The sequence below is a fragment of the Pelodiscus sinensis genome, chromosome 3 (assembly GCF_052426305.1).
Source record: "Pelodiscus sinensis isolate ZL-2025 chromosome 3, ASM5242630v1, whole genome shotgun sequence".
Classification (NCBI taxonomy): Eukaryota; Metazoa; Chordata; order Testudines; family Trionychidae; genus Pelodiscus; species Pelodiscus sinensis.
Window position 1 is genome coordinate 136,486,278 of NC_143054.1, and position 16,777 is coordinate 136,503,054.

General features: G+C 45.9%; 1 protein-coding gene across 3 annotated transcripts in view; it reads right to left on the reverse strand.

Annotated features, from left to right (window-relative positions):
* Positions 1–2,913, reverse strand: part of MEMO1 (mediator of cell motility 1) — a 47,601-nt gene extending 44,688 nt beyond the window's left edge. Inside the window, exon 1 of one of the 3 annotated variants that reach the window (XM_075924918.2) lies at positions 2,486–2,913. In XM_075924918.2, the coding sequence (XP_075781033.1) occupies positions 2,486–2,546 (61 nt within the window). In that variant the 5' untranslated portion in view covers positions 2,547–2,913. The remainder of the gene's footprint in view (positions 1–2,485) is intronic. The other 2 variants (XM_075924916.2, XM_075924915.2) reach the window with 2 other exon arrangements.
* Between the last annotated feature and the right edge of the window lie 13,864 nt (positions 2,914–16,777).

Genomic DNA, 16,777 nt, shown 5'->3' on the forward strand with positions numbered 1-16,777 from the left:
TTCTGTGCCATATATGTGATGGCAAAGAACAGGTGATTGTCAGGGAAGGCAGACATTTTTGAAGTGCCAGCAGAAGCAGCATGAAACTGACCAGATCACTGTCTATCACTTTACTGCTAACAATGAGAAGCAATGTGCAATAACAGATTGGATTAGAGACACATTATTAATGTCTCTCACCATATCAGTCCTGCACCATGAGCTCAGGATCTGCACCCTCCATTTCTCCCAAAGGGCCAGCAGAAAGAAATGGAAAAATACAGGAGGATCAGTTGAGCTTCATTTTACTCTTATCCCACGATGTTATTAAAAACGTGCTAGGTGGAGAAACAGCAGCAATACAAATGCTGTTTTTCACCCTGTAGGATTCTTTTTAATGCAGCCAAAACTCTGCTATGGTACCTTGCTTGTACCACAGGATCCCTGATTCTAGCTACTATAGAACATCTATTTCATCAAACTTTACTGTGGGTTATTAGGATGTGTATGTGCAGAAAATATTACTACTCTTTTTACAATATTAAATTTTATCAGAATATTTTAAGTTTTGCATTATTGCATCAACATAAAAATAAAAGCTAGTCTATAGCTTAGAGTGAGTTTCTACATTATCAATCTTAATAGTGGTTTTCAGTAAGAGATGGGAGAAGAGAAACAATGGACTTAGAAGCCACAAGTTAAAAAAAATTAATGATCCACTTACATTGTGAGTTTTCATATCAGCTATTAGAATTAAGCAGTGAGATAATGTGTATAAGATAACAACTTTATGAAGCAAGAGGCTATGCCTATTCATTTACATATTCCACTTTGCAAGCATATCCAAGTTTCATATGAAGGAGATGCAGAGGCATCCCCAACCTACGTAACCCAGTTTTATTACTACATTAGGGCTATGTCCAGACTGGCATGATTTTCCCCAAATGCTTTTAACGGAAGAGGTTTTCCGTTAAAAGCATTTGCGGAAAAGAGCATCTAGATTGACACGGATGCTTTTCCGCGATCGGGGCTTTTTTGCAGAAAACAAATCTCAGCTGTCTACACTGGCCCTTTTGCGCAAAAGCTTTGCGAAAAAGGACTTTTGCCCAAACAGGAGCAGTATAGTATTTCTGCAAGAAGTATTTCTGATTTCAGACAGTAAGAAGTCAGTGTTCTTGTGGAAATTCAAGCGGCCAGTGTAGTCAGCTGGCAAGTTTTTCCGCAAAAACAGCTGCTTTTGTGGAAAAACTTGCCAATCTAGACACAACATAGGAGAAAATGTTTGGTTACATTATGCCATTACCCCAGTAAAACTGCAGAGTTTTGTGGGCCAAACAAATCTATTGTTTGGCTCTTTTAAATGAATTACTCAATGAATTACTCAATAGAATATTTTCAGATAATACAGAACATTCCCCAGATAGAAAGGAAAAGGAAAATATAGTAAGTCATCCAGCCACCCAAGCAAGTACAGGATTTGCCATCAGCATATTCTTCTGTTCTACAGTCTCCTAGTCCATTTAGATTCATGCACCACATTACATCCTGAGCATTTACCTATGCGTTTAGTATACCTTAGCTACGTTTAAATAGGGCTTTCATCATTTCATGTTATAACACATCTCCATATTAGAAAGTTGTTTGACTAACCTCTTACCAGCTAGTAATTCCATAATTGTCCATAATTGAACACTATACAGTTTCTCACACTGGTAAAGTACCCAGCATCCTCCAACACTACCAGAAGATATGCTCTGAACTATACTGATCATTGGTCTGATTTTGACTAGCAATTTCTACTTTCCTATAGGGTCAATTTGCATGTCCCTTTCCTAGCCATACCACACTGCACTGTCTTAAATGCTTTGGGGGCGACATTGCCCAGGCCACTGGCAGCACAATGAATCATTCCAGTCCTATTTTACCAGACAACTTGCTCGTCAGGCGCACTCGGGGATTTGCTGCACAGTTTTAAAGCTCATTCATTTGGGATAAGGGTACTTAGTGCACGTGCAGCCTTACGGGCTCGCCGGCTCAGGGGCCGAGGTGTGTGCACGAAGGGGGGCGCCCGCAGCCTGGGAAGGAACTGCCACTGCTACAGCCATGTGCCCCGCACAGGCCCCAATATCAGCACCGGAGGCGGGGCCTGCAACTCCCTACCCCGGGGAGGAAGGAAGGGGCCCTACGGCCGGCGCAAGGATGAGTCGCCGCGACGCCGACCCGCCCCTCCGGGGTGGAAAACGCTGACTCAGCCTCCGGCTTCAGCCGGGCCCCTAGAGCCGGCGCGGGGCTGGGAAAAGGCCTCCGAGTCCGACCTCCCGGCCAGGGCCGCAGCTGCCGGGCGCGCACCGCACATCCCCGCGGGGGCCGCAGCTGCTCCGGCCCGCGGCGGTGGCACCCTGCAGCGCTCCCCGGCCCCACTAACCCCCTGCCCCCCTGCCCCAGCCACCCACCTTCTCCCCTCCACCCCCCGGTGGCCGGGGCTGCGCCCGGCCGGCCCCGCTACCTGAGGCTGTGTACCAGCTGCCGGCGTGGCTGGCCTCCCGGCAGAGCACTCGGTTGGACATCTTGGTGCCTGAGCCGCCTATGGTGTTCGGGGGGGAGGGGGCAGGAGACGGGCCCGGCCGCGGCGGCAGCGCTAATCCCCCCTCCTCCCCCGGCAGAGCCCGAGCCCCCGCGAGGGGGGGCAGGCAGTGCTGCCGGAGGCGCCGCGGACCCGGGCGGTGAACGGGGAAGCGCTGCGAGGGGTAGGCGCGGGCTCGGCCGCGGACACGAACCCGGGAGGGGGGAAGCCTGGGACAAAGCCCGAGGCAAGAGCCGGCTACTCCGCGCTCTCGGGCGAGGGGAGGCCGCGGCAGCCGGGTTTGGCCCTGCTCGTCTCCCGTGGAAAGGGGAGGGCCCAGAAGCGGGCCAAGTGGCTCGCCATTGGGTGACGAAAGCAAAAGCCCGGCCACGATTGGATGCCCTTTCTCTCCCCGTTTCCCCCCGCCCTACAGAACCGACCAGGCCTGCAATTGGACCGCGCCGCTGGAGGGGAGCGGAACGAGGGGAGGGAGGTAAAAGACCACAGGCAGGACCCGTATGGATTGGACAGCAGCAGGGTTGCCCTGGTGATGGCTTCTGGCCTCGCTGATTGGCGGGCTGGTGTCTCTGTGGTGGCAGCAGGGCAGATTAGCGGGCAAGGGCGCGTGGGGAAGCTGGGCGCACCCTGGGGGAGCGAGACCACGGGAGAAGTGGGTGGGGGAGGGAGAGCGGAGCTGCCGGGCTAAGCCCCGCCCCAACCAGAGCTACTTGGCCGGCCTGTGGGGCCCTGCTCGCCCTGTGTTGCCCAGGCAGGCCGGAAAGCGAGGCCCTGTGCGGCCCCGGCAACGCTCCCCCCTGCCCGCCTGCACGGGGGCAGCAGCCCGCCCCGCTTCAGCCCCAAGGGCCTAGCAGTGGCACTAGCAGAGGTCCTCTGAGGTCACCTTTGTACCCCAGAGGCCTTGCCTGGGGGGGGAGGTGCTGACCCACAAAAGCCTTCCCTTTTGGGGGTGGGGGGGTGCTCTTTTTACCCCAGAAGCCTTCCCTTTTTGGGATGGGGAGGGGGTGCTGACCCACAGAAAAATCAGTTGGGGCTGCACAAAAACACCTCCCAACTGAGAAGGAGAAAGGCAAGCCCCACATTCCCCTTGCACAGCAGAGCCTGGGTAGGCAGCCTCATAGATTTTGTAGGTCCCCCTCCCCCAGGCTTTGGGGTGGGGCTCCCTGATGTTGCAGGGAGAAACCCCATGACTTGAGGGGAGCTGGATCCAGGCAAGCCAGGGGCCAGATTTGGCCCCTGGGCAGTAGGTTCCCCATCCCCGGTTAGCCCCAAAGCACTACGTGCTCTCTAACCAACCCTCAGATTTGGCATCATGGGCCCAAGGGACCTACCCCAGATTAACCAGCAGTGTACATGGAGTAGGGTAAAAAGAGATACATTGGGTTTTTGGTTTGTAATCACACACACTGTTCCTATCTGCCCCCTCCCCTCAAACAGTTAAGCAATGTCTGGGATTGTGGTAGAAGAAAGACAGTAAAAGCCCCATACCCTTGAAAATACACTTCTACCCTTTGGCTTCCACTTTATACATACCCCTGTTTTCACTTGGACATGTGTCTCTAAACTCTGAATATGACCCTTATGGTCTGAATATGACCAGCATTTAGGAGACAAAAGACCCTATATTAAACCCCCTTTAGTCTTATAAGTAGCACCGAAAATGGAGGAAAAGGGTAATAAATAACTTTTGTTGTTATGTAAATCAGCGGATTTCCCTGATGTTCTCATTGAGTAAGAAGCAGGGATGTAAAATCCCATTTAATTGCTTAACCGATTAAAGGGGGAGCAGGTAGAGGGCCCTGCCTGTGGCCCCCTCACCATGGATAGGAGCTGCCCTGGACAGCCAGAGCAGCCTCTGCCGGCAATGCACTCAGGCCACTGTGGTTCTGGGGCTGCTCTGGGTTGCCGGAGTACCCCTGCCTGCAGTGCACCCAGGCCCACTGCAGATTGGCTGCTGTTGTTGGACTGGAGTTCCCCTTGTCCATGGCAGGCCCCACAGGGCTGGAGCAGTCCCCTGCCTGTGGGGAGTTGCTCCAGCCCCTACGGGTTAACCAGTAAGCATCACTTGTTAAGGGTGATGCATTAACCTTTCACATTCCTATTAAAAAGGTACCATTTTAATATAGTCACTTTTCAAATCAGAGCCACACTTTGAGAAGCAGGGCAGTGTGGGACATGTTGGGCCATTTTCTGATATCAGCCACACAAATATAAATTACAGTTACTTCATGATCATCAGTGGATTTACTCCAGATTTACACTCAAGTAATTTATCAAAATCTGGCACCAAACAATTCTTTAATCCCATTCACACTAGTGGTCTAACCTCAATTCTAGCAAATTTTAGCTACAACTAAGTTTAACCTACACTTAAGCACAGTTCTTAAGTCTTATGTAAATAGGGTCTTATGTGTCATACTAAGGAGGGAAACTAATTTCTTTTGAAAGTAAAGGACTGCTTTTCTGTGTGGTGTTCTTCAGTCTCCCCAGGTAACATTCCTTCCAACAATGTTGCACTCAAATAAGACCTAACAGAAGAACCAAAGAAGTAAACACTTCTTCAGAAAAAACACAGTAACCTAGACCCATCTTGTGCTGAGAAAATAGAAGCACAGGATCATCCTGCCACCCGTCTACCTGCCCAACGTCCCTACCCTGTCTGACCACAGATGTTGCCAAACCAGAGAGTTCCAGACCAGAGCGGTTCAACCTGTACATAAGCAAAGACAATACATACCTTAAAAGAGAACACATGAACCACAGTATGTCTATATGCAAAAACTGACCATGTTAAAATATTTAATCCAGTTGTATTAACAGTCTCTGCCTGAAATTGTAAGGGAAAAAATGTGACATAGGTTTAGCTTTGAAAGTCAAAGACAGTGTAGTGAAAAAGCAGCGAGTATGTTCAAAGTATTGATACTCTTCCAACTACTGGCATACAATATTGAGATTTGATATATATCAGAAGCAGTAGCAGAAACTCCATATTTAAAATTGAAGCTAAGTTTCCACATTAAACCCAATTTTATATTGCCCGTAACTTTTCTCCAAAGAAACCAGTGTTTTGTAATTTGAGTAAAAAGTACTTCCCTGTACTTTAAACAAAGTACAGCAGAGATATTATCTATACCATTTGCCTTCATTGTAGGTGTACTGCATTACATTTCTAAGAATTTCATTTACTGTCTCTGGATGATATTTTTTCAGCAAATAGTAAATTTAGCAAAACATTTTTTTTCAATACAAAGTTATGTATAACTGCAGGTAGAATTTGGCAAATAATTTTAGGCAAACAAAAAATAAACAAATATTAAGATTAACTATTCTGTCAACATAGAAAATGTTTAACTTGGTAAACAGTTTATTTTTTCCATGAGAAAGCAAAATTTCACTTGGGGTCAAAGCAATTTGTTTGTTTTTGTTTTGGTAGCTGAACAACAACAAAACCTTCACAATTATTAACTCAGCTCTAGTCTGGCCTATTCTTAAAGTGGTCAGTCTTGACCCTGATAAAGTTGATGTTAACTGCAATGAAAGTAGATAAGTATGATAGCTTTCAGGAATTGCTTTTAGTAGGAAATCCTTTCTTACCACTGCCACTTTAGAAACCAAAGAAGATATTGGCTTTCTGGGAAGCAATTGTTGCTAGGCCCAGACTCATCTGACGTATTACAGATCTCAAGGCACAATGCACTGTTTCCAATTCTTTCAATGCAATTGGAAACGCATACTGCAGGTGAGTTATTTCAAGTTGTGGGGTTAACCAAGCAGTCTGATAACAAGATGGACTGGTCGACGCAAGTCAGTAGAGAAATGGCTTTGGACTATGGAGAAGTACTACTTTTTAAACATTTTTGTCCAATCTTCTGGTTTAATAATTTTTCTAACTTTTAGCTGCTTTGATTATTTTTTTCAATTTTAATTGGTGTAGGCTTCCTGGAGTGTCCTCTGTTTTTCATACTTGTTTATAAAATCCATTAATTAAAGTTTACTATACACATTTCACTTTAGAGCCTTGACATAACCAGCGTTTCCTAAGAAAAAATGCTTACAAGATGTTTTGGCTCAATTATAGGTTGGTACAGTAAAACATAGCTAAACTTCTCACAGATACCAATTGGAAGAGTTTAAAGAGAAGTCCTTTAAGAAACTGGAGTATGCCATTACTTTCTATCCGACTACCTGATCTCTACTTTGGACACTGCATACATCTGCTATGAATCTTAAAATAGTAACCAGCTACTGTTTCTAACCCAGGCTGTATAAGGAAGTGCTATATGACTATCAAGTGACACAAAATTAACATATAAAAGCTTAAAGGAATGCAGTCTTGAAATACATATCTTGGATATCAATTCTAAAAACCTTTAAAAATTACTTATAAATTGTTTAATTGCTTGTAGACTCAAGTTCCTAATTTTTCTCTTGCATAAAACCTCCCTAAAGAGACTTTAATAACAGTAATTCTTCAACAATATTCCCTTGCAAAGGATACCTTTTTGTTTCTCTCAATCTGGCCTAGATGGAAGCACAGTTAGTTGATGACATAAGCATTTATGAGAACAGCTGAATGATTGGAATGCTGATGGCAAGTGACAGCTGAACTCAAGATTAGCATAGATGCTCAGAGCCTGAAAATTCCAGGTTGAACTACAATTGGATTTACCAAAAATCTGCTGCACTGCTGTACTGGAAAGTGAAGGGGAAAGCCATGAAAGTTGTTTTATTTTTAATTTGCAATGAACCACACCTCTTGAAGGAATTAGATTTTGTCCAATGAAGACAGATGAAGTCTTGAAAAAGAAACGAGAAGTCCTGTAGCACCTTAGGCTATGTCTACACTACAAGGTTTTTGCGCAAAAACTGGCGGAGTATCCACACTTCAAGTGCATTTTTGTGCAAAAAAACAAACAAACAGTAAATCGACACTTTTGAGGTGTGGACGCGCTTTTGCACAAAAAGTTTTTGTGGAAGATCTCTTCGGCAAAAACCCTTCAATGTAGACAAAGCCTTAAAGACTAACATTTATTTGGGTATAAGCTTACATGGGTAAAAACCACTTAGATGTGGCTGACTCCTCATTGCTCTTGCAGAGACTAACACAGCTGTACCTCTGAGATAAAGTCCTGTTTCACATAGTTTTCTGTTGGAAAATTATACTGTACGTTGAGATCACTGTGGGATTTTGATCCTTAGAAGTTCAAACACTTAAAATACTGCCACCTATACAGGCAGTCCCCGGGTTACGTACAAGATAGGGACTGTAGGTTTGTTCTTAAGTTGAATCTGTATGTAAGTCGGAACTGGCGTCCAGATTCAGCCGCTGCTGAAACTGATCAGTTTCAACAGCGGCTGAATCTGGACGCCAGTTCTGACTTACATACAGATTCAACTTAAGAACCCCAGGCATCCCCAAGTCAGCTGCTGCTGAAACTGATCAGCGGCTAATTCCAGGAAGCCCGGGGCAGGGGCTTCCTGTAGTCAGCCGCTGGTCAGTTTCAGCAGCGGCTGACTTGGGGACACCTGGGGCACAGCAGCTGGGGTGCTGCTGGGTTGGTCCAGTAGCACCGCCGCTCCTCGGCGCTACTGGACCAACCCAGCAGCACCCAAGCTGCTCTGCCCCAGGCGTCCTGATTCAGCCGCTGCTGAAACTGACCAGCAGTGGCTGAATCAGGACGCCTGGGGCAGAGCAGCTGGGGTGCTGCCGGGTTGGTCCAGTAGCGCTACGGGACCAACCGGCAGCGCCCCAGCTGCTGTACCACAGGCGTCCGGAGCAAAGCCGTGGAGCACGGGGGCAGCGGGACAGCCCAGACACGCCGTGGCTGTCCTGCTGCCCTCGGGCTCTGCGGCTTTGCTCCCCCTCTCCCTGGTCTGCAGACCAGGGGGACGGGGAGCAAAGCCGCGGAGCACGGGGGCAGCGGGACAGCCCAGACGCATCTGGGCTGTCCGCGTGTTCCGCCGCTTTGCTCCCCGTCTCCCTGGTCTGCAGACCAGGGAGACGGGGAGCAAAGCAGAGCAAAGCCGCGGAGCACGCGGGCAGCGGACAGCCCAGACGCGTCTGGGCTGTCTGCTGCCTGCGTGTTCCGTCGCTTTGCTCCCCGTCCCCCTGGTCTGCAGACCAGGGAGACGGGGAGCAAAGCAGAGCAAAGCCGCGGAGCATGCGGGCAGCGGACTGCCCAGACGCGTCTGGGCTGTCTGCTGCCCACGTGCTCCGCCGCTTTGCTTCTTCTCCCTGGTCTGCTGGGAAATGGCCCCCTTCATAACTGCGGATCCGACATAAGTCGGATCCGCGTAACTCGGGGACTGCCTGTAGTTGAGTTCCTTGAATGTCACAGTACCAGTAAACAGCAGCGTGTCCTTTCGCTCAGTTACTCCACTTCTTGTTTAGAAGCAACAAACACACTAGATTCCACTGTAGCGCTTTTGTTTTTGTAGCTCCCTGTCTTCTAATTGCTGTTCTCTCCTTCATTTTCCCACCTGATTGCAGCAGCGGAGTTAAAAAAAACAACAACAGAATAGCAGATAATGATGAATGAGATAATTTGTCTTCTACTGATATTTGTAGTCAGTATTTCAACTGAAGTAATTCACCCATTTTATGTGATACTAGGGACGGGAAGAGAAAGATGATGGTCTACAGAAATATGGCCATCACTTTTACAGACTCGTAGTAAATCTTGTACAAAGTATGCCTTGTGAGACATTATTGTAATAGTTGTAATCAGAGATATACTGAGACACTATAATACTATTGACACGGTGTGAAATTATGAAATTTTGCTATATTTTTGTAAATTAAACATGTTGTGGGTCTCAGAAATGTCCACAGGTTAGCTCTTTAGGAATAACAAAGGAACTGTAACCAAGACCTTCTGCATATCATCTCTGATGACACCACAAACAGCACATATGCAGAAGGTGCAAGGAAAGATTTTCAACACGTCACGTGAAGCACTGATCATAAAGCACAGCAAGGATCATAAAGCACAGCAAAAAGTGTCAATATATAAAAGGGGAGAATAAATGCCATGGCCACGGCTTTCCTACCCCATCTCTGGATGGGTGAATTCTGATAAGAATTTTGGAACAAAAGGTGTGAGGTCCCCAAGAATTAATCGGGTAACCCAAAGAAGCTTATAGAAAACTAGAAGATGTAATGTCCCTGCTTTTACTTTCAAATACATGCTTTGATCCAACTGTAATGTATTTTATTTGCTTTAACCTTTTCATAACTCATTTCTTTTTCTTAGTTAATAAATTTTTCGTTAATTAAAGGATTGACTACAGTATTGTCTTTGAGGTAAGGTCCTGAGCATCCATTGACCTGGGTAAGTTACTGCTCCCTTCCCCTCATCATCACAGAAGAGCAGTTGTTTGGGTGGCAATATAGGCTGGCATGTCTAAGGAGACTGTCTGTGGTTCCATGTTGAGCTAGCATAGAAATCTAGGAGCACAAATTTGTTGTTAGTTTGGTTAAATCTAAGTATAGAATATACCATCTATGTGGAGCTATCTGCCCAGTTTTTTGACAATCTGATCTGAGATTGGCCCTCTTAGCTGTGATTCATATCAGGCATGGCTACAGGTTAATAAAATGTCTTGTGGCCCCTCCCCTCAGGGGCAGCTCAAGTCTCCTCTCTGATACTTGCTATTCTCTGTGGCTTCTCCCCTCTCTGCATATGTATCACAAGGTTGTCAATACAAAAAGGTTGAGAAACACTGCCCCTTTGATCTGGAGTAAGCCCTGGCTGGTCCTTTTTAATGATTCAGTAGGCCTCAGATGGGTAGGCAACATTCATAGATGTGTGTCTTAGCCTGCCCTGGGAGCAAACAGTCCTTTTTCTCTCACCATTGGGGAGCCATGTGAAATATGGGGTAAATGGGAGCATACAAACAATCCATAGAAATATTACAGAAGATAGACCATTTCAACACAGTAGGCTTCCAAGTCCCAGTTTTGGCTCTTTTGCAATATACAATCCTGAATCCTGTCAGTGCCTAAACTCATAAATGATAGACAAATTTCCACCACTCTATACTGGAAGCCTACTGACTGCTACACTTACCTTCATGCCTCTAGCTTCCATCCCAGACAGGTTTCTCAATCTATTGTATACAGCCAAGCCTTAAGATACAACCGGATTTGCTCCAATCCCACAGACAGAGACAAACACCTACAGGATCTATATAGAGTATTCATAAAACTTAAATACCCACCTGGAGAAGTTAAAAAACAGATCAACAGAGCCAAAAAAGTACCCAGACATGAACTACTTCAAGACAGGCCCAAAAGAAAAAACAACAGAATTCCACTTGTCATCACCTACAGTCCACAACTTAAACCCCTCCAACACATTATCAACAATTTACAACCTATCCAGGAAAACGACAGGCTTCACTCTCACAGGCCTTGGGGGAAAGGCCAATTCTCGCTTACAGACAACCCCCTAACCTGAAACAATTTATTTCCAATAATCACGTAACACACCTCCATCATAAGCATCCAGGAACCCACCCGTGCAATCAGCCCTGGTACCAACTCTGCCCACACATCTACACAAACTTGTGAATTAAGTTAAACTTGCATCACTGGACCCAACCACATCAGCCACCAAATCATAGGCTCATTTAACTGCTCATCCACTAATCTGATCTAGGCCATCAAATGCCTGCAATGCCCCTCTGCCACATACACTGGTCAAACTGGACAGTCTCTATGGGAAAGAATTAATGGACACAAATCAGATATCTGAAAAGGCATCACATAAAAACTTGTTGGAAAACACTTTAATCTTTCTGGACTTTAATCTTCATTAATGGATCTCCAATTCGCTGTTTTGTTTGAGACCAATTCCACAAGCCAAATACACAGAGAAGGGTTGGAACTTTTTTAGGCTGAACATAAAAAAAACTCTTGATAGCTGCTTTGCTGCTTTTTGTTTTTCATTGTAAAGTTGCTGGTAGCAAGATATAGCACTTTCTAAGCTTTTTGCTACTTTTGAGCTTCGTTCGCGATCAGAATCATTCTCATTAAAAATGTTTATTGCATCACTTATAAGCTTAAATGCTTCAGCCATAACTTTCATTGATAATGTTCGAATAACTGGCTCAGCATGTTCAGGCTTACTTTCCAGCTGCTGCTCATCCAGAAGCTTCAACTCGTCGATAGACAACTCCTCCCCATGAGAGTGGACCAACTCTTGCAAATCAGTAGCATTCTCCTCTAATCCTGCTTCATGGGTTAGGGCAACAATCTGGTTTTTAGCTTCAGCTATTTCAGTGTCAAACTCGTGAACATATGCAGGCCATATACGGCGCCAAACTGCATTAAGGCAACTCAATGAAACTTCTGCCCAAGCCTCTGCTATAATATCTATAGCAACTTTAATGTTAAATTTTCTCCAGAATTTCTTGATTGAAGGCTTATTCTTGCCATCTGTTTCCCTTATAAGCCTAGCAAACGTATGGCACGAGTACCAGTAATACGCCTTGAAAGCAGCTATCGCTCCTTGATCAAGAGGCTGAATTAACGAGATTGTTTTGGGGGTAAAAATAACACAAATGTTTTCTGACAGATCAGTAAGACAGGGAGGATGCCCTGGTGCATTATCTGGAAGAAGTAAAATTTTGAAAGCAAGATTTTTTTTGCAAACAGTAGTCTTTCAACTCAGCAGTTAGGCGATTGCAGAAGTAGACTGTGAAGATGCTTGTAGTTACCCATGCTTTCGCATTAGATCTCTAACAACAGGAAGATGATCCTTTGAATACCCAGCTAAAGCTCTAGGATTGGCGGAACAGTAAACTACTACCGGTTTGAACTTGCAATTCCCGTTGGCATTGGTGCATAGCATCACAGTGATACAATCCTTTGCAGCCTTAAAACCAGGGGCATAAGCCTCATCACGAGAGATATATGTGCGTGCTGGCATGCGCTTCCAGAAGAGTCCAGTTTCGTCCAGGTTAAACATCTGTTTAGACGAATAGCCTCCTTCCTTTATAATAGCTTCAAACATTGCTGGGAATGATTCAGCAGCAGCAGCCTCTCCAGTTATTTTTATATTATGTAAGTTTGAACGCTTTTTAAAGCGTTCGAACCAACCATGACTTGCATTAAATGGCTTGGCATCAGTTTCATTCAATTCTATTTTAACAGCATCATATAAAGCTTTAGCTTTTTCCTGAATAACAGCCAAACTCACTGGCATCTTTCGTTGTGTTTGGTCTTCAATCCACATAGACAATCGCCTCTCCATATTTTCCATTAGGTTAGATCGTATATGAACAACCTTCTTCACACTTATTGGTGTTGCATTTTTGCAACTTTCCTTAATTTTCTCATCTTGAGCACAGATTGTGCGCACATTAGACTCATGCATATTCAAAGCGCAGGAGATGTCACAATTGTGTTCACCTTTTTCAATTCGCTTAATCACTTCAAGTTTCTCTTCTAATGTAAACGATTTTCTATGCTTCTTGCTTGCAGAAGCAGATGTATCACTTTCCTTATGCTTTCCAATCATAGTAAGGGATACAGTAATACACAGCAAGATACAGTACAGTATCTAACAATTCAGTAGAAGACGTCGCGGTTTGTTAACACAAGATAAACACGTGAGTGAGCAGAAGAGCGCTGTGACCACATGTACAGTGTATTCATCTGCTCATGCATACAGTATAGTACAGTAAAACTCCCAATAAGGCATCAGCTGGAACCCAGAAGTGCTCTGGTCAGCCATTCTCTCAGCGGGGCTGCTGAGATCCGCATGTGCGCTCGCGGCTCCAGCCTGCACTTGTTAGCAGCCGGGACCGGGACATAAGGTTGGGGGAGAAAGGGGACTGGGTTACAGCAGGGAGGGGAGGTGTTTGGCTCTGGGGAAGGGAAGGGCAGGAGAGGGGCAGGGGATTGGGCTGGGAGTACAGTATGCCGCTGTGACGGGTCTGCCGGGACCCACACTGCATCCAGCGAGGGGGGGGGTCGCCGGGGAACTGCGCAGCGAGTGGCGAACCCTCCGCTGCTATTCAGGGAGGCAGCTGCCAGATACAGGCCCGCTAGGCAAACCCAGCCACCGGCCTGCAAGCGGGGGTGGAGGAGATGGAGCGAGGCGTCCGGTGGGGTGGGGGGTTGCCAGGGTGAGCAGCGAACCCTCCACCGCTTTGCAGGGAGGTGGGGGAAGCCGCACGCAGCTGCTAGCCTGGGGAAACCTTATTTCGGGGATGGTCGTGTTATTCAAAAAACGTTCCCTAAAAAAAAATCGTGCTATCACGAAAACATGTTAAGCGGGCACATGTTAAATGAGTAATTACTGTATTTAGTCTTTAAGATGCTACTAGACTATTTATTGTTGTTAAGTCTTTCCTGTTACAGACTAACTCAGCTATCCCACTGAAACTTATCTACTCTGTCTCTTTTTTCTTCTACCCTCCATTTTTTCCCCCTTCTCTCCCACTCCTCACCCCCTCCCTTCCTTTATTTATTCTTGGATCTGGACTTCCAACACTCCAGTCACCTGAAGAAGTGGGTTGTGCCCATGAAAGCTCATTATATCATCTACATGTTTTGTTAGTCTTTAAGTTTCTACTGGGCTATTAGTTGTTTTTTAAGTTTTTCCTGTTACAGACTAACTCAGCTACCTCTCTGAAGCTTTTAAACTCACAAGGTAAGTTTTCAGGGTAAAACCATTTCTGGTCATGCATACTGCTTCCTCTCTGTAGGCATCTGGATATCTATTTCTGGCCTAAAGCTGAGAAACTAAAGGAATACAGACACTCAGCTGCCTAATTCCTGTAAGGGCCCCATCTGGTAGGTGTGCACAGAGGTCACCTACAACAGCAGGTTCCATTCAACCTCTGACTGGTGGAAGAGGGAAACAGCAAGGTGCGTGCATGAGAGAGAGAGAGAGAGAGATACACAGTGGATAAATATTTAAATAGCCACTGGGCCAGACACAGAGAATGACTATGTTGTCCACCAGCAATTAGGGTGTCCATCTGGGTTGTAGGAGACCCAAGGTCCAATACCCCTTCTCCAATCACTTGTTTATTTACAGTGAAAAGTTTTAACAGAGACTGAGGCTGAGCCCACATCAGGCTATCCCCTAGGCTCAGGGGTGAGAGAACTGTCCTGAGAGACAGAACTGAACCTAGAGGTTTCCCTCATCCTAGAGGACTCCTCTAAAGACTAGGCTGAGAGTTACAAGGAGGGAACCACCGCCAGCACCCTGTGTGTGTGTGTGGGGAGAAAAACATGCACCTAACTTGTTCCTACAAGAAACACCTTGGCTACGTCTAGACTGGCATGATTTTCCGCAAATGCTTTTAATGGAAAAGTTTTTCCATTAAAAGCATTTGCAGAAAAGAGCGTCTAGATTGGCATGGACGCTTTTCTGCAAAAGCACTTTTTGCGGAAAAGCATCCATGCCAATCTAGATGCGGTTTTGCGCAAGAAAGCCCCAAATGCCATTTTCGTGATCGGGGCTTTTTTGCGCAAAACAATACTGCGTTGTCTACACTGGCCCTCTTGCGCAAAAGCATTTGCGCAAGAGGGCTTTTGCCCAAACGGGAGCAGCATAGTATTTCCGCAAGAACACTGACAATCTTACATGAGATCGTCAGTGTTCTTGTGGAAATTCAAGCGGCCAGTGTGGACAGCTGGCAAGTTTTGGAAAAACTTGCCAGTCTAGACGCAGCCCTTGGGTGCCTAAGGTACCTCTAGGAGACAGGTTGTTTGCACATCACTAAGCAGACATAGGTACCAATGTCAAAACTACAGGGAGATGCTTAACTCGATGAGAGGGGGAAGAGTTTAGCATACCCCTTCTGGTTGGTATTTCCCATCAGCTAGTTTAAGTGGCTCCTCGCCTGCTTGCTTTTGTGGCTTATGGCCAGAGATACTTCTCCTTCCCCATTCACTGCATAGTGAGTGTAGGCACTCTACTCAGCTTTGTGGATTTTCTCACTGTTCCTGTGATTTTTTTAGGTGCTTAAAAGTTAACCATCATCATAATCAGCATTGCAATGCCCAAGTCTTTTTGTGAATCCCACCCCAGCTCCTACCAAGCTCCCTGATCTGGAGTCCTGTGCAGGCCACAGCTGACTCTGGACAGTCAGCAACAGGCAAATCTGTCACACTGGCTGTAGGTCACCCCAGGCCTGATCTGTTCAACTTTCTCATAGCAGTTTGAAGATTCTCTTTGTGGGGAGATGGAGATCACTAAAACTAAAAGTTTACATTGGTTCGAGTTAAGCTGTCCCCTCCCACTTCTGGGGCAGAACAGCCCAGATTCACATTTAGCCCACTGCCTAGGAAATGGTTTGTCCATTACCCCCCATGTAGAAGCCTCCCTCTTGGCCATCTCTCCATTCCATCCCCACCCGACTCCAAACATGCTGGAAAATGGAGTCAGAGAGTAATACTCCCTAGAGTAGGGGGAGTCAATAGACGGACCATGAGCCAAATCCGGATTGCCATATACTTTTGAACAGACCCACCCAATCTTTATTTTTTATTATTTTCTTTGGAAGTAAACTATACCCTGACCAAGAAATCTGGACCCGGACAAAAAAATAATAATTTGCCCTTGCCTTAGAGGCTCAGTTTGGCACTCCAAAAGCAGGCAAGTTGTTGGGGGGGGAGGGGGGAGAGGAAAAACAGAAGGACAGTTACAGTCTGTTACACAGATTAGTGTCTCACTAATGTGCATGCAAACTAGTTAGCCAAGGGAGCATAATCCAAACACAAAGAGGTTGCACATGTGGCAGTGAACGTCATACCGAGTCTGCACACCTATTAATGGTGGTTCTTCACAGAATGAAGAGGACCCAGTTTTCCCCACAGCCCAGTGTAAGTTTGTAGTCCTCCTGGTAGTTAAAAGGATTTTTTCTTACTTGCCAGCAGAATAAGTTGACTATGGAGCTGAGTCAAACAGAAACAATGCTGAACTCTATGAAGTTAACTTTTGTTTACAGAGTCACTTCTCAAAGTGCAACTGATTTTTACTGTTGGGAATTTATGTGTAGATATCAAGTGAGACAATCTCCCCATGCATTTAATTAGTCTGGGGCACAGGGGAATGGGTTCTGTAATTGAACTTCAATGGCAAGTCACATATAGCATATCCTTGGTGATCAGTTTATAAATACAATCTCATGGTGTGAAATTTGGTAGGCACAACCTCTTCCTGGAAGTATCAATAACTGCCAAAAACAGGGGGGGGG